Genomic DNA, 27,361 nt, shown 5'->3' with positions numbered 1-27,361 from the left:
GCTTTGTGCGTCACGGGTGGCGGGAGCGGGAAGAAGTTCGGATTTTGGCTCCTCGGTTCTGGTGAGGGAGGCGCTGTCCGTCTCGCAGTTGCAGTCCCCTCGCCAGGCGCCCTCTAGGAGTCCAACCCTCACCTTCGACCCTCGGCTCTGTCCCTTCAGCCCCTCGGAGCTGCAATTCGGTCTCGAGTCCCTCAGCACTTCAGCCTCTAGCGGCGATGCATGTGATCAAGCGAGGTGAGGGTCGGTGGGGATGAGGAGGGAGAGAGGGGACCCCGGCTGCTGAGTACCGAGCGGTTACTCGCGCCAGCCCGCCCGGCCGGCCCGCGGCGCCTTCCCGCTTCCCGCCCTTCCCGCCGCGGCTTCCCGCCCTGTCAGTCAGCTGGGCCTGTGTCTGCTCCCGCTGCCTCCGTCCTCCTGACCTTAGCTGGATTCCTTTGGCTTTGTCATGGTGCGCCCTTCCAGAGTTACTCCTACCTGTGTAGGACTGCTTTCGAGCACTGTTGCTCCTAGACACCTTCCCCTGAGGCAGTTGCATTTGGCTCCATTTTACAGTAGAGGTTTCAGAGACCGACGGTAAGCATCCCGCCCCCCCCTCCCCCAGCTAGTAATTGGAGGCTAGAGTTAAAACTCATAGCTGGTAACAGTTCTGTGTCTCTCTTTTAATATCTTAAAAAAAAAAAGCCAAAAAAGAAAAATCATGAAGTTGATGACCTGGCACAGGAAGAAATAAGGAAAGAAAAGACTTTGGACACCATAGGGTCTTCTGTCATTTTTTTCTGGTCTTTTGTGAGGTGGGATTGTGGGTTTTCTCTTGTATATTGTTTGTTTCTTGAGAGAGTGGTGGCTGTCCTGGTGCCTGCTATGTAGACCGGGCTGGCCTTGAATCCACAGAGATCTGCTTGCTTCTGCCTCCTAAGTGCTGAGGTAGGTGACTATAAATCCAATCAAATTGAAAAGATTAACCACCGAGCCGCCTCTGCAGACCCCAAAGACAATCTGTTAATGAACTCTTTTTGGTCAGTTTCAAAGATTGATTACAGTTGATTTTTTGATCTTGTCATCTTAATAACTGCTAATGCAAACTGTGGTTTGATTCTTCAGATGGCCGCCAAGAGCGAGTTATGTTTGATAAAATTACGTCACGAATCCAGAAACTCTGTTATGGACTCAATATGGACTTTGTTGATCCTGTAAGTAAATATAGTCCTTGCTTTGTGCGAGTTTGTGTGTCTCTGATCTCTAGACCTTCACTTAGGTATACTTGTGTTAAGTGTGGATTTATTACCTGAAACTTTTCTTAGTTTTGATGTGCCCTTCGTGTTTTCACGTTTCAGAGAACTCTGAATGTGAACAAAGAGGGAGCAGTTTAGGTATCTTATTTATCCTGTTCTGGTGCCTGCGTTCCCCTCAGAACTTTAACCACACAGTATGGGAATTGGTTATGTATCTCTATTATCTAGAATCAGAGAGGGGTGTATCTTATTCTTTTAACTTTTAAGATTCTCTAACAATTTAACAACATACATATATAAATTATATTTTTACCATCTTTTCCCCAGTGTCCTCTTATGTCCTTCTCACCAACTTCTTCTCCACAAGTCTTCTTAGTGCTCTGTGCTTGTGTGTGAGTCTGCGTCTGTGTGTGTCCTCTGTGTGTGAGCCTGCGTCTGTCTGTGACCTCTGTGTGCTTGTGTGTGAGCATTTGTCCCCATCTGTCCTACTTCATTTAGTTAGGGCTGCTTGTGTGAGCAGGAGTCTGGGCTTAATTGATCTGACTGAGCAAGGGCAACTTACGTGATTGTATCGCTGAGGAATTTGACTCCTCCAGCAACCATTAACTGGGCAGTGAAGGGTAGGGCCCTGTGAGCCCATCCTTCCCTCATGAAATGCTGATGGGCCCAATCTTGCAGAAATCTTATGCAGATAACCACTGCAGCAGTGAGTTCATGAGTATTTTTTTTTTCTTAGATTTATTTTATGTCTCTGTGTCTACCACATGTGTGTGGGTGCCCAAAGGGGCCAGAAGAGGGTGTTGGATCCTGTGGAGCTAGAGTTAGGTCCCTCATGATGTGGGTGTTGGGATTCTAACTCTGAAAGAGCAAAGTTTTTTCCAAGACAGTGTTTCTCTGTGTAACAGCCCCTGGAATTCTCTTTGTATCCCAGGTTATCCTCGAACTCACGCGATCCACCTGCTCTGCCCCCCCCCCCCCAGTGCTGGGATTAAGGGCATGGGATACCATCGCCCAGCTCAGTATGCGCTACATCCCTCCAACCCTCTTGAATATATGTTATTCTTGTGAGAGCCACAGTGTGACTCTTATCTAATTAGGTACTTGATATTTAGCTAGCCAAAGTGAGAAAATAATTTTGTACTTTAAAATATATTTATTATAAGCCTACACATTTTGAACTTCTAGATAGTCATTAAAATAGTCAAATGTTAATACTGCAATGAATCTGAGACCTTATCCTACTTCATCTTTGTTTTGTAGATGAGACAGGCCCAAAGAGAGAGGAGGGGACTGATTGAAGTTAATGGTAGTGCAATCTGTTTCTTGATTCTTAGATACTCTGTTTGCTCATCTAACAACACATGTCCACATGCGGGGGAGGCCTCAGTGGACCACATCTTCCCAGGGTGGATCCTGTTGCAAAAAGTCTGGGTGCTATTAAATGTGGCACATGGACGTTATGCTATTCTGATTACTGGCCACATAGTATCAGACACTGGATGGACTTCACTGCTTTCATACTTCTCTGTTGAGTCAAGAAGGCAATCAGGAACAAACTGCTTCAGCTGTGTTGTAAATGCAACCATAGTAACCGATGACATTCACTCATACTGTTTTTTGAAAGAGATGTGCTTTGGCCAACTTTTCCAGTTAAGCTGTTTTTAAAAGATTTAGTAAATATGTAGACACAACTTAGATTTTATTTTTCTTTAAAATGTATGGTGGGCTCTGTAAGCATGAGACCCTGAGTTTGGATCCCAACACTCATGTGGAAAAGCTGGGTACAGCAGTGTGCGTAACCCCAGCTCTGGGCACATGAAAGGGTCAGATCCCAGGCACCCAACAAATTGGCAACCTCCAGACTCAGGGAGACATTGTCACAGTGAGACCTCTGTCCATATGCTTTCCAGGCTGGCTCTGACCATGTGTACTGTGTGCTTGTGGGGTTTTTGTTGTTGTTGTGTTTGCTTTTTGTTTTTTTCTTTATTCCTTGTATATTTATGCTTACTGCTGTGACAGAAAATAATTGTAATCAGCTTCAATTAAAACATACTTATAAAAAACTATCTGGTTTCAGGAAGCACGGGGTACATTGTAAAAACTGTGTCTGAAAACAAAGCTATTCATATACTCTATGCTTTTGGTATTATTGATCTTTAAATTTTAAATGGTCTTTTTACTGAACTAAAAATAACGGGAGGCAAGCTGAATCCTGAAATCTACTCTGGCCTCCAAATGCAACCGCATGGGTGAGTGAGCCTACACTGATGTGTGCGTACACATGTTTGTACACAAACAATGGATGGTATTGAGGTTGGGGAGGAGGCTCAGTTGTAAGCTCAAGGACCAGAGTTTGGATTCCCAGCAGCCATGGAAAAAGTCAGATGTGATAGTGCATGCCTGTGGGAAGGCAGATACAGGGGGCTTCCTGAAGTCCACTGTTGTATTAGCTTGTCCAATTAGTGTACTCCAGGATCAATGAGAGACCGTGTCTCAAAAACTAGTGTGTGGCATGGGTGCTGCAGAGATGGTTCAGTAGGTAAGAGCACTGGTTACTCTTCCAGAGGACCCAAGTTCAATTCCCAGTACCCACATGACAACTCAACTGTAACTCCAGTCCAGGAGGATCTGACCCCTCTTCTGCCATCTGCTGGCATGAGGAATGTACTTACGCTTTCAAAAAACTAAACATCTATTTTATATGTATAGGATATGTTTTTGGTAGTTTTGTTGGTTTATGGATTCTTACATTGAGATAAATACTGGTTTTCAGACGAGGAGATTATGTTATAACTTAACTATCTTAAGGAGGCTATTGTTTCTTGGGAAAGCTGAAATAACTATTGGTTTTATTTTTGTAGGCTCAGATCACCATGAAAGTAATCCAAGGCCTGTATAGTGGGGTCACCACAGTGGAACTGGATACTCTGGCTGCCGAGACAGCTGCAACCTTGACTACGAAGCACCCTGACTATGCCATCTTAGCAGCAAGGATTGCTGTCTCTAACTTGCACAAAGAAACAAAGAAAGTGTTCAGTGGTATGTCTGGAGTAACAACATTTTAAAGAATTTAATATTGTCATAACCTAGGAATAATAATTATAGACGATTCAAAGATTACATCTTATTTTAAAAGGCAGTGAACAACTCAGTGGTATAGTGTAAACTAGAACTTACTGCTTTTCCATGTAACTGACCTGCTGTGTGATTATGTGTGTGTGTGAAATTGTGTGTGTGGTGTATATTGAGACAGGGTCTCATTTAACCCAGGATGCCTGCAAACTCAGTTTGTAACCAAGGCGAGCCTTGAACTGCTGATTCTCTTGTCTCTATCCCCTAAGTTCTGGGATTGTAGGCATATGTATGTTTGTGTGTTGGTGTATGTGTGTGGACAAATGTGTACCACAGCATGAATGTTAAGGCCAAGGGGCAACTTGTGGGAGCTCAAGTCACCAGGCTTGCGGGCAAATACCTTTACCTGCTGAGCTGTCTTGCTGACCTAAGTTTCTGTTCTCAAAGAATTCAAGAAGAAAGTGTGGAGAAGTGACTGTAATTTCTGCATTTCCTTTCTTCCCCCCCTTAAGCTGTGTATCAGAGCCACTTGGAAATTGCTGTTAAGCTACATTCATTTTCGTTTAAAGACTATTTCCTGCTGGGCGTTGGTGGATCACGCCTTTAATCCCAGCACTTGGGAGGCAGAGGCAGGCAGATCTCTGTGAGTTCGAGGCTAGCCTGGTCTACAGAGCGAGTTCCAGGACAGCCTCCAAAGCAATACAGAGAAACCCTGTCTTGAAAAACCAAAAAGAAAGACTATGTCCTTTATATGTAATGTATTTATCCTATAGGTACTCAACAGAGCTGTGTTTGTTGAGTATTTTCTCTGCTAGGCACTGAAGTGGGTTGGTATTAAAAAACAAGGATTGAGAGCCATTGTTTTAAAACCAACTATTAAGTGGTTTTGATTTTTCTTTTTTATTTTATCTTTCCTCAGATGTAATGGAGGATCTCTACAACTACATAAATCCACACAATGGCAGACACTCTCCCATGGTGGCCAGTTCAACACTGGATATTGTTATGGCCAATAAGGATGTATGTACAACATTTTTTTCTGGTGGAAATTTTTTGATTTTTTTTTGTCTTGTTTTGTTTTGTTTTGTTTTAAAGTATTGCATTTAAGGCTAGGTAGTGGTGGTACACATTTTTAATCCCAACATTCAAGCAGAGGCAGGTGAATTTCTGAGTTAAAGACCAGCCTATTCTACAGAGTGAGTTCTAGTACAGCCAAAGCTACACGGAGAAATTCTGTCTTGAAAAAAAAAAAAAACCAAAAACCAAAATACACTCAAGAACATTTAAACACTACAAAAGGTATAGTATATAAACCAATCCTCCTACTCTAGATCTTAGTTTTCTTTCGTCGTCGTAGAAGCAATTTCATTTAAGCTTTTGTTTTTGTTTTTTTTGTTTGTTTTGTTTTGTTTTGAGACAGGGTTTGGTTTCTCTGTGGCTGGTCTCGAACTCAGAGATCCACCCGAGTGCTGGGACTTAAAGGTGTGCACTACCACCACCCGGCTCATTTAAGAATTTTTAAAACATACTTTTCTGCAGCTGTTCTGTATATACACTGACTGTGTGTATATTATATTGGGCATTCTGTTCTCACTGTTGTTATTTTCACTTGGAACTGTAACTCATAAATGTCAGCATTTATGAATTTGTCTTATTTATCCTATCAGTGGTATAACATTGCATTTTATAGATTATTTTCATTGCACCCATGAGAATCCCTCAGTTGGTGAAAGTTTGTTTTCCATTTTTTACTGCAATAAAGAAATATCCTTGTATGATAGACATGTAGGTGTTTTTGGTAGGAACCAGTTTTAACATTAGGTAACAGATAAAGTAGTTGTCTAGTTCTCTAAGTATGTATCAGCTATTAAGGAGACTTAAAAAGAAGCAGCCATTGTATGTTATTTGTAATATAGTCTTTCTACCCTTCTTTAGCTTTTTAAAAATTTTATGTATATAGCTGTTTTGCTTGCATGTGTTTATGTGTACCATGTGCATGCTTGGTGCCCACAAATGCCACCGTGTGTCTTGGATTCCCTGTGACTACGGCAGTTACACATAGTTTTGAGCCACCATGCGCGTGCAGGGAATTGGAAGCGTGGTCCTCTGAACTGCAGTCATCTCTCCAGCCTATCTTCACAAGATCTAAATTTGTAGACCTGGTGGACCTGGAACCTGCAGCAGTCCTCTATGCTTCTGCCTTCTGAGTGCTTTTGCAGGCCTGAGCCCCCACAACTGGTCCTGAGCATAATTCTGAAAACAAGTTAAGGACAGATGACAGTAGCAAAACCTGAGCCTAAAAATAAATATTGGAAAGAAAACAAATACTTATAGTCTAGTACCTCAGTTCTTCACTGATCATTCTAGCCCCATACCTGGTTTTGATTACAAACATGTCCTTCCTTCAAAGTTTGACAGTAATGGCAGGGAGCAGGGTTTCAGATAGTGTGGCTGATAAGATCACACCTAATTACTTTTGCTTTCTTTTAAATGACTTTATAACCTACCAAAGCTCTTTTTTTTTTTTTTTTTTTTTTTTTTTGGTTTTTACGAGACAGGGTTTCTCTCTATTGTTTTGGAGGCTGTCGGTCCTGCCCGGCCTCAAACTCACAGAGATCCGCCTGCCTCTGCCTCCCGAGTGCTGGGATTAAAGGCGTGCACCACCACCGCCCGGCTCAAAGCTCTTTAACAATGACCAATTTTATAAAATCTTATTGCCACAATAGTAATTTGTTTTAGACCTGTTAGAGGACCATGAATTTTCAAACCCTATGAACTACTTTTTGTTTGCTTGTAACACAGTGGGTTCAATGTCAAATCAAAAATTTGCAGCTGAAAATGGTGGTACATGCTTATGATCCTAGCAGGATGCAGAGTTAGGACTGTCTCTGCAAGTTCCAGACGAGACTGCTAGTCTACTTAGTTCAGGCTAGTCACGGGCACATAGCAAGTTTCTGTCTCAAAAAAATAAATAAATGAAGCTGGGTGCTTACCTTTAATCCAGCACTTGGAAGGCAGAAGCAGGCAGATCATTAAGTTTGAGGGTAGTCTGGTCCACAGAGTGAGTTCCAGGACAGCCAGGGCTATATAGAAAAGCCTTGTCTTGAAGAAACAAAAAATTTAAAGTGTACACACATGCAATAAAGTTAAAAAATTGAAATATGAATTAGTATGTGGTACCAATATTTTAATATTTACTAGCATAAAAGAATGTTTAAGAGTAATCATATAGTCACTTTCATGCTCATGTTCTTTCTTTTTTTAATGATTTTTGTTTGATTTGCATTGATATTTTGCCTGCATGTATGTCCTTGTGAGGGTGTCAGATCTCAGAGTTAGAGACAGGTGTGAGCTGCCATGTGGGTGCTGGGAATTGAACCCAGGTCCTCTTAACCACTGAGCCATTTCTCCAGCCCCTGCCCATGTTCTTTCAAATTGATAGAAACACAAGGGAGATTTGGGGAGTTAAGCATAGAGTGTAAGTTCTCTAAGTTTTAAATAATTACAAACTTTTTTGTGGTGTTAAGGATGGAACCTAGGACCTTGTGCATTCTAGTATTCTGTCACTTAGCCCTTAGCCCACATTCTTAGGTGTCCAATTAGGGTGCAATTTATATGCTTCCCCGCCCTCTTTGTCTTTCAGTGTTTGATTTCTGTCTGTAAGAATAAAGACATAGTGCTATCTTTTTGATGCCATCTATATTAGTTTTAGTTCTGGGAGTCAGTTAAAAACATATTAGAAGTTGTGAAAGTAAGTCTTATTATTTTAATTATGGATTCTTTTTTATTCACCTCAGCGCTTGAATTCTGCCATTATCTACGACCGAGATTTCTCTTATAATTACTTTGGCTTTAAGGTAAATAAATAATGGGTTTTAAGTATGTGGGGATTCCTTAAATCCAGAAGTGTAAGGTTTTGTTTATGTTTGATGGTTTAGTTTGGATGCACCTGGCTATGGTAGGATTTTTGGTAGTGGTGAAACTTTAAAAATAAGTAAAAACAGCTTATTCATTAATAGCTTTTGAATTTTACAAATATTACTTCTGGGTTATTTTAAAAATTACTTGGATAATCTGTCATGATTACTTTATAATCTACTATTTTTTCAATAACTATTGACTCCCTGCTCTGTGGAGTATTTGTTTAAACATATTGTGTTGCTTACATAAGGTAGTGACTAAGAACAGGGATGTTGACATCAGACCAACTGGGTTCAGCTCTCCCATTTCTTGTTCATAAGCTGTGCAATCAGTTCCCTCCTTAGAAAGGGAGATAATATAAGATTCAATATGCTCTTCTGGAGATTACGTTGCTTGGGTTAGTGTCTAGTTTCTTACAAGCACTGCACAGATTTAAGACATCCTGTACTGCTGCTGTTGACTGCTGCTGCTTACCACAGTCTACTGCATCGTTGCATGCAACTGGGCCTTTCCCAGAAGCTGGCGTGTAAGCTTAGCTGAAGCAGGACAAGCCAAGTGATAATGCTCTAGACTGAAGGTAGAAATGGTAAATGTTATCCAGATTGAGAGATTTCAGCAGACCACTTTACTATATGGATTGCATATCTATTGTATATTTAAAAACTTGAGAATTCTTTGGTTGATTTGCTCTTCTAGACACTGGAGCGGTCCTATTTGTTAAAGATCAATGGAAAAGGTAAGAAATTTTTCTGTTCATTATGTTGACTGTAGAGCTTTGTAACATTAGCCTTAACATTTCTATTTAGACTCCAAATAACATTTTATTTTATTATTTTGAGATTTATTTATTTATTATGAATACAATATCCTGCCTCCATGTATGTCTGCATGCCAGAAGAGACCACCAGATCTCATTATGGATGACTGTGAGCCACCATGTGGTTGCTGGGAATTGAACTCAGGACCTCTGGAAGAGCAATCAGTGTTCTTATCGTCTGAGCCATCTCTCCAGCCCCCAAATAACATTTTAAAACATTTATTGCTTTTGAGACTGGAGAAATGGCTCAACCGTTAAGAACCTGGCTGCTCACAAGTCTAGGGTATCCAATGCCCTCCTCTGGTCTCTGTGGGCACCAGGCATGCACATGGTGCGTATACATATGCAAGCAAAGCACCATAGACATTTTGAAAAATTATTATTCATTTATTTGTGTGCATGGATATGGGACAGGAGAGATGTGCATATGCCATGATGTACATGTGGAAGATGGAGGACAACTTGTAAGAGTTTGTTCTCCCCTTCCACAATGTGGGAGCCAGGGTTTGAATTCCAGTTGTTAGCCTTAGCAATGAGTGATTTTTACCTTCTGAGCCATTTTGCAACCTTCCAAATCACTTTTCTTGGCTCATGGTTCTGGGGATTATAACATGGTAAGGATAGCAAGGTATCTTTAAATGACATTTGAACTTTAGGTTTATTATAAATAATTGTGTTGCTTGTTTTAAAGCTTTTACAAGTTTTTTTTTTTTTTTTTGGTGTTAAATGTTGCAGCCTAGTTATTCTGACATGTCCCATTATCTGAAAACTTCTACTTTGTTTATAGTGGCTGAAAGACCACAGCATATGTTGATGAGGGTATCTGTGGGAATTCACAAAGAAGATATTGATGCTGCAATTGAAACATACAACCTGCTTTCTGAGAAGTGGTTTACTCATGCCTCTCCTACTCTCTTCAATGCTGGGACCAACCGCCCACAACTGTCCAGGCATGTATCATCTGTAGCTGCTTTTTGTTCCTGTTGTTTTCTTTTTTAAAGGTTTACTTATTTGTATTAGTGTTTTGTCTGTCTGTATGTATGTGCACCATGTGTGTGCTTGTGGCCCACAATCAGAAAAGGGCATTGGATCCCTGGAACTGGAGTTAGATAGTTCTGAGCTACCGTGTGGGTGTAGGAATTGAACCCATGGTTTGACTAGAAACATGGGAAAAAGTCAGGGAGTTCTTTATATTAAAAACACGCAAAAACTTCAATTATCGCCTGCTCTGATTAAGTAATTTGCGTTTGGAGCAGTCTCTGGCTGGTAGGGGAAAGAAGGTGGGAGAGGGCAAATGCTGTTAGTGAGAACTTTATTAAATTGTGGAAGTAGTTGTACAGCTGAATGGTTTAGACCCTATTGAACAGAATGTTTTTGATAGGGAATTGTATGTCATTTATAGTCCAGGAAAGTTGTTTTTAATTAAAAAAGAGGCTATATCTCAGTGGCAGATCATATGCTTAATATGCACAAGACCTTTGGGTCAATACTTTTCAACACTGTTAAAATGATTAGTAAGAAAAGAAATAGTAGGTATCTAGAGTTAGTTAGGAAATTCCTGCAGTAATTTCTTTTAAAAATTATGGAAAGATTAATGAGGTTAAAAATAGAGGTTGAGATAAGGAGTCACATTCCTAAGATACATGGGAATTAAAGTGATAGAATTTGTGATTTTTCTGAATCTGGGTTAAGGATGGTTCCTGTGTTTATGGGTGGAATAACAGGATTACTGTGATACCCTTAGCTGTGAAAGGGCTCACAGTTACAGTGTCTGGAGTAAGTAAAAGAAAAAAAAAAAGCCCTTACCAAGTCTATGTATCCTAGGAATTCAAGAATATGCCAGGATCTATATACATATCTCATTGCATTAAAATATAATTCATTACTGTTTTATAATAAAATTCATTAGCAAAATTGGTGTAGAAAATAACTTCCTTAATTTGGTAAAAGATATCCATTAAAAACTTTGATTTGAGCTTGAGAGATGGCTCAGAGGTTAAGAGCACTTGTGGCTCTAGTACAAGGCCTACTTTGGATCTCCAGCACCCATATGGTGGCTCACAACTGTCCATAACTTAGTTCCATGGGATCTGACAGCTTCTGACCAGGCATGCATGTGGCATACATATACACACAAGCAAAACACACATAAAATAAATATAAAAACAAAACAAAAATCCCTAGATCTATTCCTGTTTTTAGTGTATAGTGGAGCATTGTATGATAAGAAAAAGAGGTGATTGAAAATGGATTAAGATCACAGATATGATTTTTTTATAAAGGATTCAAAAGTATCTATGAACAATTTATTAGAATTAAAGAGATTTCAACAAAATACTTGTATGTAAGTTTGATAAAAATAAATTGGTTGTGTTTCTGTGCTGTAGCATTTAGAAACTATTAGGATTTGCTGTTAAGAGCCAGGCATGATGGATGTGCTTGTGTTCTTGGGATAAACACAGAAGGATTGTCATTTGGGGCCAGTCTACACTAGATAGCAAGTTACAGCCAGCCTAAGCTGTACAGGGAGACCCTACCTCCAAACATCAAGGGTTAGAGCTGTAGCTTAGTGGGAGAGTGCATGCTAGCATGTGTAGGGCATTGAGTTTGATTCCTACCAACAAAGAGCAAATAAATTGAAAATGTTTCAATGCCAATCAACAAACACATGAACATATGGGATACTCAAGCAATGAAATGCTTTACAACCATGAAAATAAGTTAAGACTACATATATAAGAATGAATGGCTATAACATTGAGTTAGGGGAGGCTTCAGAAGGATAACTAATTACAGGAATTGTATTTAGGCTCTTTGTGGCATCTTTATATGCATACATCTGCATGCAGATGTATGTATATAATCTTTCTGAATACCTGAGTATTTTATAGAAAGTTAGTTAATTTAAGATAATATACTATATTGATGTTTTATGTTTAGTAAAAGATGTTTCCCATCTTCTGAAAACACTTGGGAACTTTGTAGATTTTAGATCTTTTCATTTGTTTGATTTAAGTGTCTAGATTATTTAATCACTTTTTGTGACTCACTGATTTCCTTGCTTTAATTATGCTTTTTTTCTCCTTGTAGCTGTTTCCTTTTGAGTATGAAAGATGACAGCATTGAAGGAATTTATGACACTCTGAAGCAGTGTGCCTTGATTTCTAAGTCTGCTGGGGGAATTGGTGTTGCTGTGAGTTGTATTCGGGCTACTGGCAGCTACATTGCTGGGGTGAGTGTTAAGTTGTATGACTTTTAAAACCAACCATAGGTATAATGCTAGTGCTTGGGAGACATGGGTTTCTGTTAATGACCACCTAGTTGTGTAAGTGAGTCATTTTACTTCTTGGTTGTCATTGGAGGGCTACGTTGTGCGAGACACTCTCTAGAATATTTTTTTTTAGCTCAGATTTTAGAATTACGATTTTTTTAAAGCAGCAATAATAGCAGCTGTCATTTATTAGTTTGTTTTTGTTTTGAGACAGAGTCTCACTGTTTAGACCAGGCTGGCTTGGAACTCAGTGTAGCTCTGTCTCTATTTCCCAGATGCTGGGCTTAAAGGATTGTTGCCACCATGTCTGGCCAGCTATCAATTATTCATTGCTATGTGCCAGGTCTGTTACAAATACTTTATAGGAATTACTCATTTGACTTACTACAGCCTAGGAGATAGCTACCAATCCAGACATATGCTAGCAACTGTGTTCATTACAGTAATCTAGGCACCAGTGTTTTTATTTCCCACAAGAAGAAAGTGAAGCTTAACAGCTAAGTTTCTTTTTGGATCAGTCATACTATGTGGTAGAGCCAGAATTCAAGTTTTAGACATTGGTAACCTAGATAATGGCTTATGTATTTCTTGACATTTCTTTTACCTACTGGTAATGTGGCCTAGAAGGAGTTGTATCAGTATTTTTATGTGCAGTGTGAAAAAATATTAAACCCTATGGAGTCAAATTTCCAAAGGGAATTGTTACATGAATTTGGGTGTGTAATGTTGTCTTTTTTGTATATAATATTTCATAGTCTCTGTAATATTTTGTCTGTGTATATGTGTATCTATTTATCTACCTAGCCATTTTATTTGTTTTTGTTTTTGTTTTTTTTGCTTGTGTTTTTTTAAAAACAGGATTTCTCTCTGTGTAGCTCTGGTTGTCCTGGAACTCTCTGTAGACCAGGCTGACCTTGAACTCAGAGATCCGCCTGCCTCTGCCTCCCAAGTGCTGAAATTAATGGCGTGTTTCCTTGAATTCTTTAGTGAGGAAAGTGCTATGATAGTATGTTTCTGTTTTCTTTTATGGTATTTAAAGTATATATTTACCTAATGACTTTTAGAGTTCAGAGCTTAAATTTAGTTACCTTGTTTTGGAATTTTTTGATGCACTATATATCTCATTTTAAATTAGGATTGTCTTAAAGTAGCTGAACATGTAACTTAGCAATGTTTTGTTGATTCCTATGTTGGGCAATGTGTTTTCGTTGCTGAGGTGAGAATGGAGACCAGGTAAAACTTCAAAGATGGCTACTTAGAAATTAGCCACTGCTGAACAAAAGAGCAAGTGCAGGCTTTTACTTTTGGACTATTTTGGTTTTTTCCTTGCTGAACTTTGTGTCTCATCCAGATGCCTTTATTTTGACCTTTCTTTCAGACTAATGGCAATTCAAATGGTCTTGTACCAATGCTGAGAGTATATAATAACACCGCTCGATATGTGGATCAAGGTGGAAACAAGGTATACTTTCTTTTTATTTTGGTTTTACGAGACAGAGACAGGGTTTCTCTGTATTGTTTTGGAGGCTGTCGGTCCAGCCCGGCCTCGAACTCACAGAGATCCGCCTGCCTCTGCCTTCCGAGTGCTGGGATTAAAGGCGTGTGCCCGGCCAAGGTATACTTTCTTACTGAAAGGCTTTAGCTATAAAAGTTGGTTCAGTTGTGTACTGTTGTACTTTGTTTTTAAAGATTTATTTTATTCTTATCTATGTGATTAGTGTGTATATCTCTGTGTAAGCATCTACATGTGGGTGCTCATGGAGGCCAGAAGAAGGCATGGATCCTCTGGGGCTGGAGTTATAGGTGCTTGTGAACCATCCAGTGTGTGTGCTGGAGCCTGAACTCCCATCCGCTACAGAAACAGCAAGTGCTTAACTGCTGAGCCATCTCCAGACCCCCTAATTTTCTAAAGACCATGCTTTTTTTTTAAGAAGACAAAATCTTGTTTTGTAACTTTAAGCTGCCTCAAATGACTTGTGTTTTGTGTGTATGTGTGTATGTGTGTGTACGCGTGCTTGCGTGCGTGTGTGGGTGTAGTGCTGGGAGCTGATCTGGTCCTCTTAACTGCTGAACCAGCCGTCTTTTCAGCCCCCAAGTTTTCTCTGTCAGTTTTGTTCTACTAAAGTTTTAAGAAAAATATAGTTTACTTGTTTTGATACTTTTACTTATTTCACTGATCATAGTGAAGATGAAAGGAGACATTATAAAAGTGCTCTGCAAAATATGAAGCTTCTGTGTTTTACTTTGATTCTGATATGAATGCTAACTTTCTTCTCTTCAGCGCCCTGGGGCATTTGCTATTTACCTGGAGCCTTGGCACTTAGACATCTTTGAGTTTCTTGACTTGAAGAAAAACACAGGGAAGGAAGAACAGCGAGCCCGGGATCTCTTCTTTGCACTTTGGATTCCAGATCTCTTCATGAAGCGAGTGGAGACTAACCAGGTGAGAGAGCTGGGCACCTGTGCTCGTAGCCGCAGGGTAGTTGTGCTTTCGAAACTCACCTGTGTGATGCCGCAAGCCTGCCTTCTGTTCTCCATGGTAGGTGTTACTCGACCCAAGTGTTTAGAAGGCCATAGCAACAGGTAGAACTACAGTTTTCGGCCCCAGAATATTACTTCTACACCAAATTTCCATGAAAGCCCCCTTCTTGCAGTGTTTGTAATGGGCTATGGCTGGTGTATGACATTTCTCATACCTGGTTTTACATCTTTGTAGGACTGGTCATTGATGTGTCCAAATGAGTGTCCTGGTCTGGATGAAGTTTGGGGAGAGGAATTTGAGAAGTTATACGAAAGGTATGAGAAAAATATTAATGTTACAAACATTTGAGTTGTGGTTTCTCTTTCTCAGGGCATCCAAATATCAGAAGTGTTTATGGTGGGCTAACACCAAATCTCTTGAGAACATTTGCCTACCCTGTTGTGAGGTGCTGAGTTTGGCCCCGGATAAACAGAAAAATATTTAATCATTAGTTCATTTCTAGAAATCTTTGAAAGTATCTAGAAGAGAACATAATTATTTGATTTTTTTTATTAGATGTTTCTTGACTTTTCCAACAAAATTATTTATCTTAAAATTTGGGTACTCGGTATTTTTTTAATTGATCCGTTTAAAAACTGAGATAAAGACTAGTTGAGTTATTTTATAGCACAGTGCCTTAAAAAATTAATTTATTTAATTGTTTTGGGATTGGGGCACAAATGTGCCACAGGTTATATATGTGGAGGTCAGAGGACACCTTGCAGGAGTTGGTTCTCTCCTTCCACTGTGTGGGTTCCAGGGGTCAAACTCAGGTTCTCAGGTTTGGTGGCAAGTACCCTTATTTACTGAGCCATCTCCCTGGCCCCAGTATAGTACGATTGGTAACAGAAATCACAAGTAACCAGGACACACATGCTGACAGTTCATTAAAATTAGTACAGTGGTACATTTTTTTTTTTTGAAGCTTAATACCAGTTTCACTACAGTTTGAGAAAAACAACAGGCAGGCAAGTTATAAATAGCAGCTGCAGGGAGTAGATAGGTGAGAGGAAGAGAGAAAGCCAGGTCTTTTGAAGTTAGGGTCCAAGAAAGTAGGCAGCTCTAGCAGTGGTGTTCGGTAAGCAGCTGCATGTAGAAGGGGAGGGGCTTCAGAGAAAGAAAGCCCAGACTGTCGGGGAAAGCATGTCCAGGCTAAGCCGGAGTCTGAAAAAAGAAGCAGAAGGAAAAGCAAAGGTAAATGCAGGCTGCATGATAGGCTGTAAGCAGCTGCCATGATTTTGATGATGGTTTTTGTTCCTTTTGATTTTGAACAGCGTTATTGATTTGGTGGAGTCATCTAAAGGAATCTAACCTGTCTGGTTTTCTGGTGGCCTCAGCTGATAGAAAATAGATTTTAGGGTTGGAGGAATGGTTTGGTAGTTAAGAGTGCTCATGCAGTCTTGAGGTCCTGATTTGGGTCTCAGCACACAAATAACAAGCCAGGCATCCTGAAAATACCAATCCAGTTCTGACTTCTGTGTGTCCACAGGTGTACGCACATACACTTACACAAACACACATACACATATCATTCCTTTTTCCCCTTTAGTAAAGTTTTGAGAATTTGCATAATTTCATATTTACATGTATTCTTCCTAGGGTTTGAATATTGGGATGATTCTATCTTTGTCTTTCAGTTACGAGAAGCAGGGTCGTGTCCGCAAAGTCGTGAAAGCTCAACAGCTTTGGTATGCCATCATTGAGTCTCAGACAGAGACAGGCACCCCATACATGCTCTATAAAGATTCCTGTAATCGGAAGAGCAACCAGCAGAACTTGGGAACCATCAAATGCAGCAACCTGTGTACAGAAATAGTAGAGTATACCAGCAAAGATGAGGTAGGTAGAGAAGCTACCTAGCATACCAAGGGAATTGTAGAGGTAGCTGCTACTTGTGACTCCCTCACTTGAATTTACTTGAAGTGATTGAAGGGAATTTTGTTCCCCAGCACTGGAAAACAAAACAAAACAAAAAACTATGTGGCATAGTTACGTTAGCTAAACTATATTTTAAAAATAAGAATTCAGCCACCTGGGAGAATGAAGAACAGAAATCATTGGAGTTTAGAAATATACTGATAAATGATGAGAAAACCCCAATTTTAGGGGTTGGAGATTTAGCTTAGTTGTAAAGAGGTTACCCAGCAAAGACTAATAAATTCCTTGAGCTTGGCCCTTAGCACTGGTGCTGGGGGGTGGGTGTAAATTTTGACATCTGATAGTTCTAGAGGCTATAGTGATCTCATTAATATGGGAGAAGAAACCAAAAGTGATTCTACCCTTTCTTTATATTACAGGTTGCAGTTTGTAACTTGGCTTCTCTGGCTCTGAATATGTATGTCACACCAGAACATACGTATGACTTCAAGAAACTGGCTGAAGTCACTAAAGTCATTGTCCGAAATTTGAATAAGATAATTGATATAAACTACTACCCTATTCCAGAGGTAATATAAATTTCCCTGCTTATTGGATGTTATTGAATCCAAGATGGAGCACATTTGTCGTGGTCTGCACGTTCTGATTTAAATGGATGTCCTTGGAATGGTGTGAGAGATTGGAAATGAAGAGGCCATGTGTATCAGTGCATGGAATGTTACCTTTTGTGTTCAGTGATGTTTTCATTTTTTCCCCAAATCTTTTCATACAAAGGCTCACTTATCAAATAAACGCCATCGGCCCATTGGAATTGGGGTACAAGGTCTAGCAGATGCTTTCATCTTGATGAGATATCCATTTGAGAGCCCAGAAGCTCAGTTATTGAATAAGCAAATCTTTGAAACTATTTATTATGGAGCTTTGGAAGCCAGCTGTGACCTAGCCAAGGAGTATGGCCCCTATGAGACATATGAGGGCTCTCCGGTCAGCAAAGGAGTAAGTACATGGTTGAGATTTCCTTTTGCCTGTGAGTACCAGTAATGTGCTGAATAATGACGTCTTTTCAAAGGATGCACACAAATCCTGCCCCCTGCAGCCTGGAAAAGCACATTGATTTGCAGAAGGGTCTTTACAAATGTAGTTGAGGACCTTGAGATGGTGTTGTTCTGGATTATTGAGGCCTAGATTTATTCAGTGGACCCTAAATCCATCAATCACTGTTCTGCAAGAGACTGGGACATTTATGATATTACTAGATCCTGTCCACACTCAGGTAGAGGACAGATTATTCATGGCTTTTGATACCAGGAACTGGAATCTAGGGACCCATCTTAGAATTCTGTCTTCCATGCTGCCCTTGTTAGCAATATGTCTCTCTTTTGGATAAAGTTCTAGTTTCTACGTTTATAATGATACTCAGAAATTCTAGAGTATAGTTATTTGGAGTTTAGTATTCTTAACCAAATAAGCAGATCAAGGAAGCAGAGATTATAGAGTATGCTTTATTATAAAAGGAATGCATCTCTTAAATCATTCATGAATATTAAGATTTCCTAGTTCGTAGATCTGCAGGAATGTGGAATGTGGTTGATGAGGTTCCACACTGCTCCTGATGATTCTTTCTCTTTTTTGTTTTTCAAGACAGGGTTTCTCTCTGTGTAGTACTGGCTGTCCTGGAACTCGCTCTGTAGACCAGGCTGACCTTGAACTCAGAGATCTGGCTGTCATTGTCTGCCGAGTGCTGGGATTAATGGTGTGCGACACCAGCCACCATCTCCCTGCCAGGGAACTAATAATATCTTTTTATGTATTGACTCCAGACAGCATTTGCTGGGATATGGGGATATATTTAACTCTTTTAAAATTTTTTTTGGTCATTGTTTTAAATTGCTTTAGAGTAACATCATAAATGTGGAATATTTATTTCTTAGATTCTTCAGTATGATATGTGGAATGTTGTTCCTACAGACCTGTGGGACTGGAAGCTTCTCAAGGAGAAGATTGCAAAGTAAGTAGAGGTGTATAAAGTGGCAGGAAGCTAGGAGACTGGGGCTTTCTGGCTCTTTAGGAGTTGCATATGCTGTTGTAACTTCTGAAACTCAAAAATTGTCTTCTAAATTAGGGCTGTGACCTACCTCACAGAAATGACTTTAGAAAAATATAAGAAAATAGTAATGTCAAAATTACTTGGCACAGTGAAAACCTTTAGGCACACAGTAGGCATTTCAGTATGAATTGATGTTATTTGAGGAACTGAACACCTTTTGTTTTGGTTTTTGTTTTCTTTTTTCGAGACATGGTCTCACTATGTAGCTTCAGCTATCCTGGAACTCATTATACACACCAAAGTGGCCTTAAACTCACAGATATCCTCCTGCCTCTGTCTCTAGAGTGCTGAGATTAAAGGCATATGCCACCACTTCCTAGCCCAAATAGGTCTACTTTAAAAAGAAAAAATGTTTTTACTCTTATTCACTGGGTTTATAAGTAATTTTAGTTTTTGTTTGTTTTTAAATAGGATCTCACTTTATAGCCCAGGCTGACTGCAAACTTGTAGACCACCATGCCCTACCCTAAATACAGAAATAAAGTACAAACTAAAAACTGTTCTTTACACTTCTGTCAGTTGCTTGCTAAATAAAATAAAGAGAAACATAATTTGTTCCTTTCCCCAGAGATAAGCCTTATTGATGATGTGTTTTTCTAGACCTCTGTCATATACCTAAGGTTTGGTCATGTAAATGTGATTGGAACTTGACAGATTCTGAGATTTGGCTTGGAGATCTAGTGAAAAGTAGATGTAAGGTTTTCAGCAGTTACAGATGATTCCATAGTTGGTATCTAGCAAGTATAATGACTTCATATAATGAACATGATATTGGGATTTACAGGTGAGGAAGTAAAGACACGAGAAAACTAGTGGTCTGCTTGATGCCTTGTTTAGAAAGTGGCAGTGAGGGTGAGAACCTAGTGAACAAACCACCTCAGGTTCAATGCTGATTACCATATGGATCCACAGGTGTAGAATATAGGAAGGATAGACTATCTGTATTAGAGGAACTTAAATAATACAAGCAATGCAGACAAAGTATGTATAATGGTGTTAGTATTTGTTTTGACATTTGTGTTTATTGCCTGGTCAGGAAAATACTATGGAGGTTGGCCTCTATATTTTTTGTTTTGTTTTTTGGTTTTTCAAGACAGGGTTTCACCAGGTGGTAGTGGCACACGCTTTTAATCCCAGCATTGGGGAGGCAGAGGCATGTGGATCTCTGTGAGTTCGAGACCAGTCTGGTCTACAAAAGCAAGTTCCAGGACAGCCTCCAAAGCCACAGAGAAACCCTGTCTCGAAAAAAAAAAAAAAAAAAAAAAAAGACAGGGTTTCTTCATGTAGTTTTGGAGCCTGTCCTGGAACTAGCTCTTGCAGACTAAGCTCGTCCAAACTCACAGAGATCTGAATGCGTCTGCCTCCCAAGTGCTGGGACTAAAGGTGTGTGCCACCGCTGCCTGGTTAATTTTTGCTATTTATTTATTGTGTGTATGGGTGCACACATAGAGCTCAGAGGACAGCCTGAAGGAGTTGGTTCTCTCCTACCGTGTGCATTCTATAGATTGAACTCAGGTTATCAGGGTTGGTGGACGATGTCTTTATCTACTGAGCTGTTTTGCAGGCCCTGGAGTTAGTATCTTAGGCTAAGCTGTAGAGATTTCTCTTTTTGAGGGGGGGGGGATTCGAGACAGGGTTTCTCTGTATTGTTTTGGAGGCTGTCCTGGAACTTGCTCTGTAGACCAGGCTGGCCTCGAACTCATAGAGATCCACCTGCCTCTGCCGCCTGAGTGCTGGGATTAAAGGTGTGCACCAACGCCTGGCTCTGTAGAGATTTCTAAAAACATTAAATAGTACATTCTTCTTCAAATACTCTTGGCACTGAAAAGTGAAAAAATTAACTTTTTAGGAACTAATAATTGATAGTAGGGGAAATGAGGATTTCCTCTGAGCATAATTTTTCCATTTACTCAGGATAATGGAGAGTTGTAGTGATACAGTGAGTAGTTCTCACCATTTTCACAGCACTGTTTTGTGAAGGGACTAGTGATCATAAAGGCCCATAGTAAAGATGATTGGGGTTGACTGAATGTGCTGTGATACAGATGGGCTGCTCAGGACTGTGTTCAGTTTCCCTGGGCAAAATAGTGCATTGAGTGCTGTGTTTGACTGCTACGTGCCATAACAGGTGGCATAAGTGAGAACTTGATAAGGTTTGCCAGCAGCTACAATTGCGCTGGTTCTGTCCAGGGGCAGATATTGTAGAACTCTGTGGGACAGTGGCATCCATGCTGTGAACTGTACTCCTCTTGTAGTTTGATGAAGTCAGTGTGTGAGTTACCTGCCTTTGGGCTGTTATTCTCAGCCTCTTTCTATACGACAGTGTGGCAGACTGTAGCTCTAGCGCTAATCTCCAATAATCTTTTTCTTTTAAGGTATGGTGTAAGAAACAGTTTACTTATTGCCCCAATGCCTACTGCTTCAACTGCTCAGATTCTGGGGAATAACGAGTCCATTGAACCTTACACCAGTAACATCTACACTCGCAGAGTCTTGTCAGGAGAATTCCAGGTGAGAACTTACAACCAGGTTGATAGGAGCTCTTCTGAGAGCTGAGAGTAGAAGTTTACTCAGGACCAGAGGTGCAGTATGAAAGTAACTGTTTTGGTTTTTTGTTTGAGACAGTCTCAAGTAGCCCTGGCTGGCCTTGAGCTTGCCATGCAGTTGAGGGTGACCTTGACTGGATTATTCTCAGTTGCTGGGATTACAGGTGTGCACCACCATGTTAGTTCTCAGGTCAAGAGTGGTGGTTATTTAATTCTAGCACTTAAGAGATGAAGACAAGAGAATCAGTTCTTAGACTCCAACGTCACCTACACATGAACATTCCTATTGACACACACATAATTAATAAAATAAATCTCAAGCGTCTCAGCTAGTAAAGGTATGTGCCACCAAACATGACAACTTGAGTTTCCTCTCTGGAACTCACATGATGGAAAGATATACTTGGTTATATAACCCATTCCAGGGTAGTTTGAGCTACAGGAGACATAGTCTTAAAGAGGTGGTACATGATTCTTGGACATGGTTACCAATGAGAATTTCTGTGGTGAGATCTGCGTTGTTTTCTAAGTTCCCAGGTAATTCTTAAAATGCTACAAGGTTGAAAACTACTAATTTAAAAAAAGAAAAAAGAGGATTTCTAGATGTCCTGAAATAAGTTTTTGTTTGGTATAGGGAAGTTATATTTCAAGTAATTTTACTGTTGTTTTTATTTTATGGTCACTCAGGAGTACCAAGAATCGGTTTATATGAACTTCCTTGGCTTAGACAATGTTGTTTCTTCTTTGTAAATGCCCTTTTTTTGTTTGTTTTGTTTTTCGAGACAGGGTTTCTCTGTATTGTTTCGGAGGTTGTTCTGGAACTCACTCTGTAGACCAGGCTGGCCTCGAATTCACAGAGATCCGCCTGCCTCTGCCTCCTGAGTGCTGGAGTTAAAGGCATGAGCCGCCACCGCTGGGCCTAATGCCATATTTTTTTCTTAAACTTTTTGCAACATTTTTTGGGGGAGGGTCAGGCTCATGCCATGCCATGCCATGCCATGTACGTGAACAGAGGACATGACAACTTCTGGTTTTATCTTTCGATCATGTGAGTTCCAGGGAGGAAACTCAAGTTGTCATGTTTGGTGGCACATACCTTTACTAGCTGAGACACTTGAGATTTATTTTATTAATTATGTGTGTGTCAATAGGAATGTTCATGTGTAGGTGACGTTGGAGTCTAAGAACTTGTGCTCTTCTTGCAGAGGACCCAAGTTTAGTTCTCAGCACCCACATTGGAAGGCTTGCAACCGCCTGTAATTCCAGTTTCATCCATCTGGCCTCTGTGGGTATACACACACCACACTATCAAAATAAAACCTTAGAAATTTTTTTAGTGTTAGTAAAATAAGGTTTGCAAAAATTCAAGACAAATAATGTAATGATTTGATGTATATGCATGTCACATATGTGTATATACGTGTATATATACATTGTAGAATTATTACCACAGTATACTGTTTCTTTAGTAATAGTTGTGAAGATCTTTTTTTCTTTAGTTTTTTGAGACAGGGTTTCTGTGCATAACAGCCCTAGATGTCCTGGAACTAGCTTTTTAGACCAGGCTGGCCTCGAACTCACAGAGATCTGCCTGCCTCTGCCTCTGCTGGGATTAAAGGTGTGTGCCGCCACTGCCACCACCTGGCTTAGATGTAAAGATCTTAAAGGGATGTAACTGTGTGGTGAGATGGTCCTCTCAGTTTTGTGTTTGCAAAAAAGGAGTTTATTAGAGGATCTAATAGTAATTCAGCTGTCTTACTTACTATTTGAGTTCTAGGTCAGGGATCCTTTATAGGCCGTGCCAGTGTTATTTCATTTCTTGACTCTTTGTTTTTTCATCAGATTGTGAATCCTCACTTACTGAAAGATCTTACTGAGCGGGGTTTGTGGAATGAAGAGATGAAAAACCAGATTATTGCATGTAATGGCTCCATCCAGGTACAGACTAGAAGTGACAAGTGCTTTCTAGGAGCTGAGCTGAACACTGTGGTGCCATCTCCTCTCAAACAGCCCAGAGGAAAACGGTCTTTCACTGTGGCCAGACAAGCTCTATTAACGTATCTGCATTTCTGCATCATTGTGCTAGTTTTATACATATCCTTACATAGTCCTTATTGTTCCTCCAACAAAGCAGTAGTTCCCAGTCTTTCTGCACAATTGGGGAGCTCTTAAAACCTTGAAGCTTGGGTTGCATTTATTGCCAAGTAAATAAGAATGTCAGGAAGCAGGAGTCAGACCTACAGATGTCTTAAAAACCTAAAATTGGAGGTAAACTTAAAAAGCATGGGGAACTGAGACCAACAGTCTGGTAGGTAGTCAGGTAGTGCTTAACAATAAAAATGGTTGCTGTTGTGTAGGTGGATGACTTAGCTAAACACTGGCCAGCTTGGCAAAGCTTTCAGATTTTCATGGCAGAAACTGTGGTGTCAGCCAGGTTGTATATTTCAAAACAGTCAGGTGGTCGTAGGCCTAAGAAAACCTTTTGACTGTAGTACAGTCTGGCACTCTGGCTTATTTAAAAGAGCTTATCTCACTGCTTCCTTTGATCATGCCCTGTAAAGTCCTGGCTGTCCTGGAACTTGCTGTGTATAGGGAAGTTATATTTCTAGTAATTTTACTGTTGTTTTTATTTTGTGATCACTCAAGAGCACCAAAAATCAGTTTACATGAACTTTCTTGGCTTAGACAATGTTGTTTCTTCTTTGTAAATGCCCTTTTTTGTTTTGTTTTGTTTTGTTTTTCGAGGTTTTTTGAGACAGGGTTTCTCTGTATTGTTTTGGAGGCTGCTCTGGAACTAGCTCTGTAGACCAGGCTGGCCTCGAACTCACAGAGATCTGCCTGCCTCTGCCTCCCAGGAGCTGGGATTAAAGGTGTGCACCACCACCGCCTGCCTCCCTTCCTTTCTTAAATATATTTGGAATAACTGTTTTGTCCATAAGCCAGTTCATGTTTAAATCACTTCATCAGATTTATATTTGGTTGGTTAAATGACATTATATTGACTTTATAAGCAAGAGATTATAGTTTGGGCAAACTTGCTATATATACCCATTAAGATACTAACTACATAGTAGTGTCGGTTCTTCAGGAAGACCAAACCAAGCATCAGTAACCTGTAAGTTATATTGCTTTTTTTAATTGGAATTAAAACATGGTTTTCATTTTCCAGAGCATATCAGAAATCCCTGATGACCTGAAGCAACTCTATAAGACTGTGTGGGAAATCTCTCAAAAGACTGTTCTCAAGATGGCAGCCGAGAGAGGTGCTTTCATTGATCAAAGCCAGTCATTAAACATCCATATTGCTGAGCCTAACTATGGCAAACTCACTAGTATGCACTTCTACGGCTGGAAGCAGGTTGGTCGAGCACCCTGAGAGGGCTTACTTACCAGCGTGGAATGTTTGGGAACTGGATCCGTTTCTGCTCTAGCTGCCTTTTACATATTGCTCTCTGGGTGTTTTTCACTTCAGGTCCAAAATGTGTTAAAGCTGAATGGTTTTTATGCCAGATCAAACTTTTACTTTGAGTTTTCATGTTTCTGTTCAGCAGTTGTGAGCTGCCTGATATGGGTGCTGTGAGCTGAACACTCAGATCCTCTAAAAGGGCAGGAAGTGTTCTTAAGCTGCTGAACCATCATCCAGCCTTTGTTTTAGATCATTTAGAGATTCTTTCAGAATTTCATACAATGTGTTTTGATCATTCATAATCACTTTTAACTACTCCCAGATTCACCCAACTCCTATAACTTTGTGTTCTCTGTCTCTCTCTCTTTTTTCTTTTCTTTGAGACAGGGTTTCTCTGTATCTTTGGCTGTACAGGAACTTGCTCTGTAGACCAGGCTGACCTCAGACTCACAGAAAATCTGCCTATCTCTGCCTCCCATTGCTGAATTAAAGGTCACCACACTTAACCCTCTCACCAACTCCAGTTTTACTGTCCGTACACTTCTGGATGTGGAATCATCCCCTGGAGTTTTGACTCTCTCTCCCCAAGAAATTATCAACTGTCCCCAACTCCTAAGTTAGGGGTGGGACTCATGAACTCCATGTTAGAACAATGACTTCCTTTCAGCCAGAGACACTGTTCTGTTCCAGTTGCCTGGACCTCTGTCCCTTACAGTCTTTCTACTCCTATGTACTGTTTCTTAACCCTCCCTTTCTCTTCTCCTGCCTTCTTCACTGATCTTGGTTCCAGAATGTCTTGTGCACTATTGCCTTTTCCAAAGTGTCTTTACACTGTCAATCCACTATTCAAAAGCATCCACCGTTCCCCACTTTTTCCACAGCGTATGAGCCACGTTACACTGTTGCCAATTGCAAAGTGCTGCAAACATATTTTGCATTATTTCCTTATGACTTTACATGTGAGAGGCCTTCTGTGGAATTACAGATCGACTTTCTTATTTGATGTGCTTTTTGTCTGCTTCTTTTGGGAATGCTAGACAGGAAGGTGACCCTTGTGAAGTGCTGGTAGTCTGTTTTTCTACTGAGACCTTCTCATCTTCTAAATGGTTATAGTCTAAGGCAGGAATGTTGCTTTGTACAAACTGGAAATAATACATGTAAAGGTAAATACAACTGAACAAAAATATTTGACATTCCAAGGAAGCTGTCCTGTTTTAGGAACAAAACCTCCAAGGTTTAGCTGTCTACTTCAGCATTTTTCAGAATGCTTCATGGAGTAGATAAAATTGCAGGTTTAAAAAGGAGTTCAAGTTGTTTTATAGGCATGTGTTTAAAGGTTTAAAAAATTAATTTTGTGGCTGATCCCATGGGAATTGTTTTGAACAAAGATCTTGACTCTGTAGTGTACTGGAATTCTTCCTAAAAGTTGTGCTTACTTCCCATGTAGGGCTTAAAGACCGGGATGTATTATTTAAGGACGAGACCTGCAGCTAATCCAATCCAGTTCACGCTGAACAAGGAAAAGCTGAAAGACAGGGAGAAGGCCCTGAGGGAGGAAGAAGAGAAGGAGAGGAACACAGCAGCCATGGTGTGCTCCTTGGAGAACAGAGAGGAGTGCCTGATGTGTGGATCCTGAGCGAAGGCCCAGAAGAGACTGGCTCTCTGCCCTAGCCGACTTCTCGAGCATAGATAGGCGTAGTGGGTTCGCTTGATTACGGGAAAGCTTTGCTGGACCTTACTGCCAGGAAAGGAGTCCTTGATTCACAGTACTGTTTCTACATAGTGTAAACATGATTTTTACCAAAACAAGACAAAAACCAAACCCAGCTTTGATATTAGGAATCAAAGTAGAGGTTTTGGGAGTGCAGAAGAGCCTTCTTGGAGATAGATGGAGACATAGGAAGTCTTGTCGTCCTCCATCATTCCCTGTCTAGCCATTTCAGTTTAGACAAAGAGACTTAGTTCTGCTTTGACTGATTTCCTACAAGTAAAATCAAGAGACCTTTGTCTCGAGAAGGTTCTGTAGGTCATTTTGAAATAAAAACATTTCTAACTGATTGTGCCATGCTAAATTTGTCATCTGTTATCATACAAAGGTCAGTTTTGAAAAATAATTTCTGTTGATAGTTCAGAGGTGAAATTTTAAAGACATTATTTAGACTATAGAAACCTGATGTTAATATATTCTCCTCTCTGCCCCATGATGAATATCTATAACATAAAATTGCCAGTTTCATCTATTTTAAATTTGATTCCGTGGCATTTAGGGCATTTACACTATTGCATAATTATTATCAGCCATTTCCAGAATGTTTTCATCAATCCAAACAGAAACTCTTACTCTCAAAAACAATAGTGCCTTGTTCCTCGGTCTGCTCAGTCCCTGGTTACCATTCTTGTCTTATATCTTTGTGAGTGTGAACTCTAGAGAAAATGCAGTATGCGTCCCACCATATACGCTCAGTTCCTCTGTATATACACACCAAGTTGTGTGTTCAGTCATCCTTAGATGAACTTGGGTTGTTTCCTACTTTTAGTTATTGAGAACAATGGCTACCACAAACATTGGTATACAAGTATCTGTTGAGTC

The 27,361-nt window shown here is 40.1% G+C and overlaps 1 protein-coding gene across 1 annotated transcript; it reads left to right on the top strand.

The window, feature by feature from the left end:
• Positions 1–26,828, top strand: Rrm1 (ribonucleotide reductase catalytic subunit M1). Its single transcript, XM_005074063.4, has 19 exons — positions 1–234; positions 1,102–1,190; positions 4,094–4,271; positions 5,224–5,324; positions 8,102–8,161; positions 8,922–8,961; positions 9,830–9,992; positions 12,133–12,274; positions 13,692–13,775; positions 14,595–14,756; positions 15,030–15,109; positions 16,472–16,673; positions 17,132–17,281; positions 17,487–17,708; positions 18,644–18,720; positions 21,195–21,330; positions 23,208–23,303; positions 24,535–24,723; positions 26,219–26,828. Exons 1-19 carry the CDS (start codon positions 216–218, stop codon positions 26,405–26,407), a joined length of 2,379 nt encoding a protein of 792 aa, XP_005074120.1. The 5' UTR covers positions 1–215; the 3' UTR covers positions 26,408–26,828.
• The last annotated feature ends 533 nt before the right edge of the window (positions 26,829–27,361 follow it).

Source organism: Mesocricetus auratus, unplaced genomic scaffold (assembly GCF_017639785.1).
Source record: "Mesocricetus auratus isolate SY011 unplaced genomic scaffold, BCM_Maur_2.0 Super-Scaffold_4256, whole genome shotgun sequence".
Lineage (NCBI taxonomy): Eukaryota > Metazoa > Chordata > Mammalia > Rodentia > Cricetidae > Mesocricetus > Mesocricetus auratus.
This window is presented reverse-complemented; position numbering and strand designations above follow the sequence as displayed.

Coding starts and splice junctions, on each gene's coding strand:
- Rrm1 (XM_005074063.4), top strand. Junction 16,674..17,131: donor AGTATACCAGCAAAGATGAG/GTAGGTAGAGAA, acceptor TTTATATTACAG/GTTGCAGTTTGTAACTTGGC. Junction 23,304..24,534: donor CATGTAATGGCTCCATCCAG/GTACAGACTAGA, acceptor TTCATTTTCCAG/AGCATATCAGAAATCCCTGA.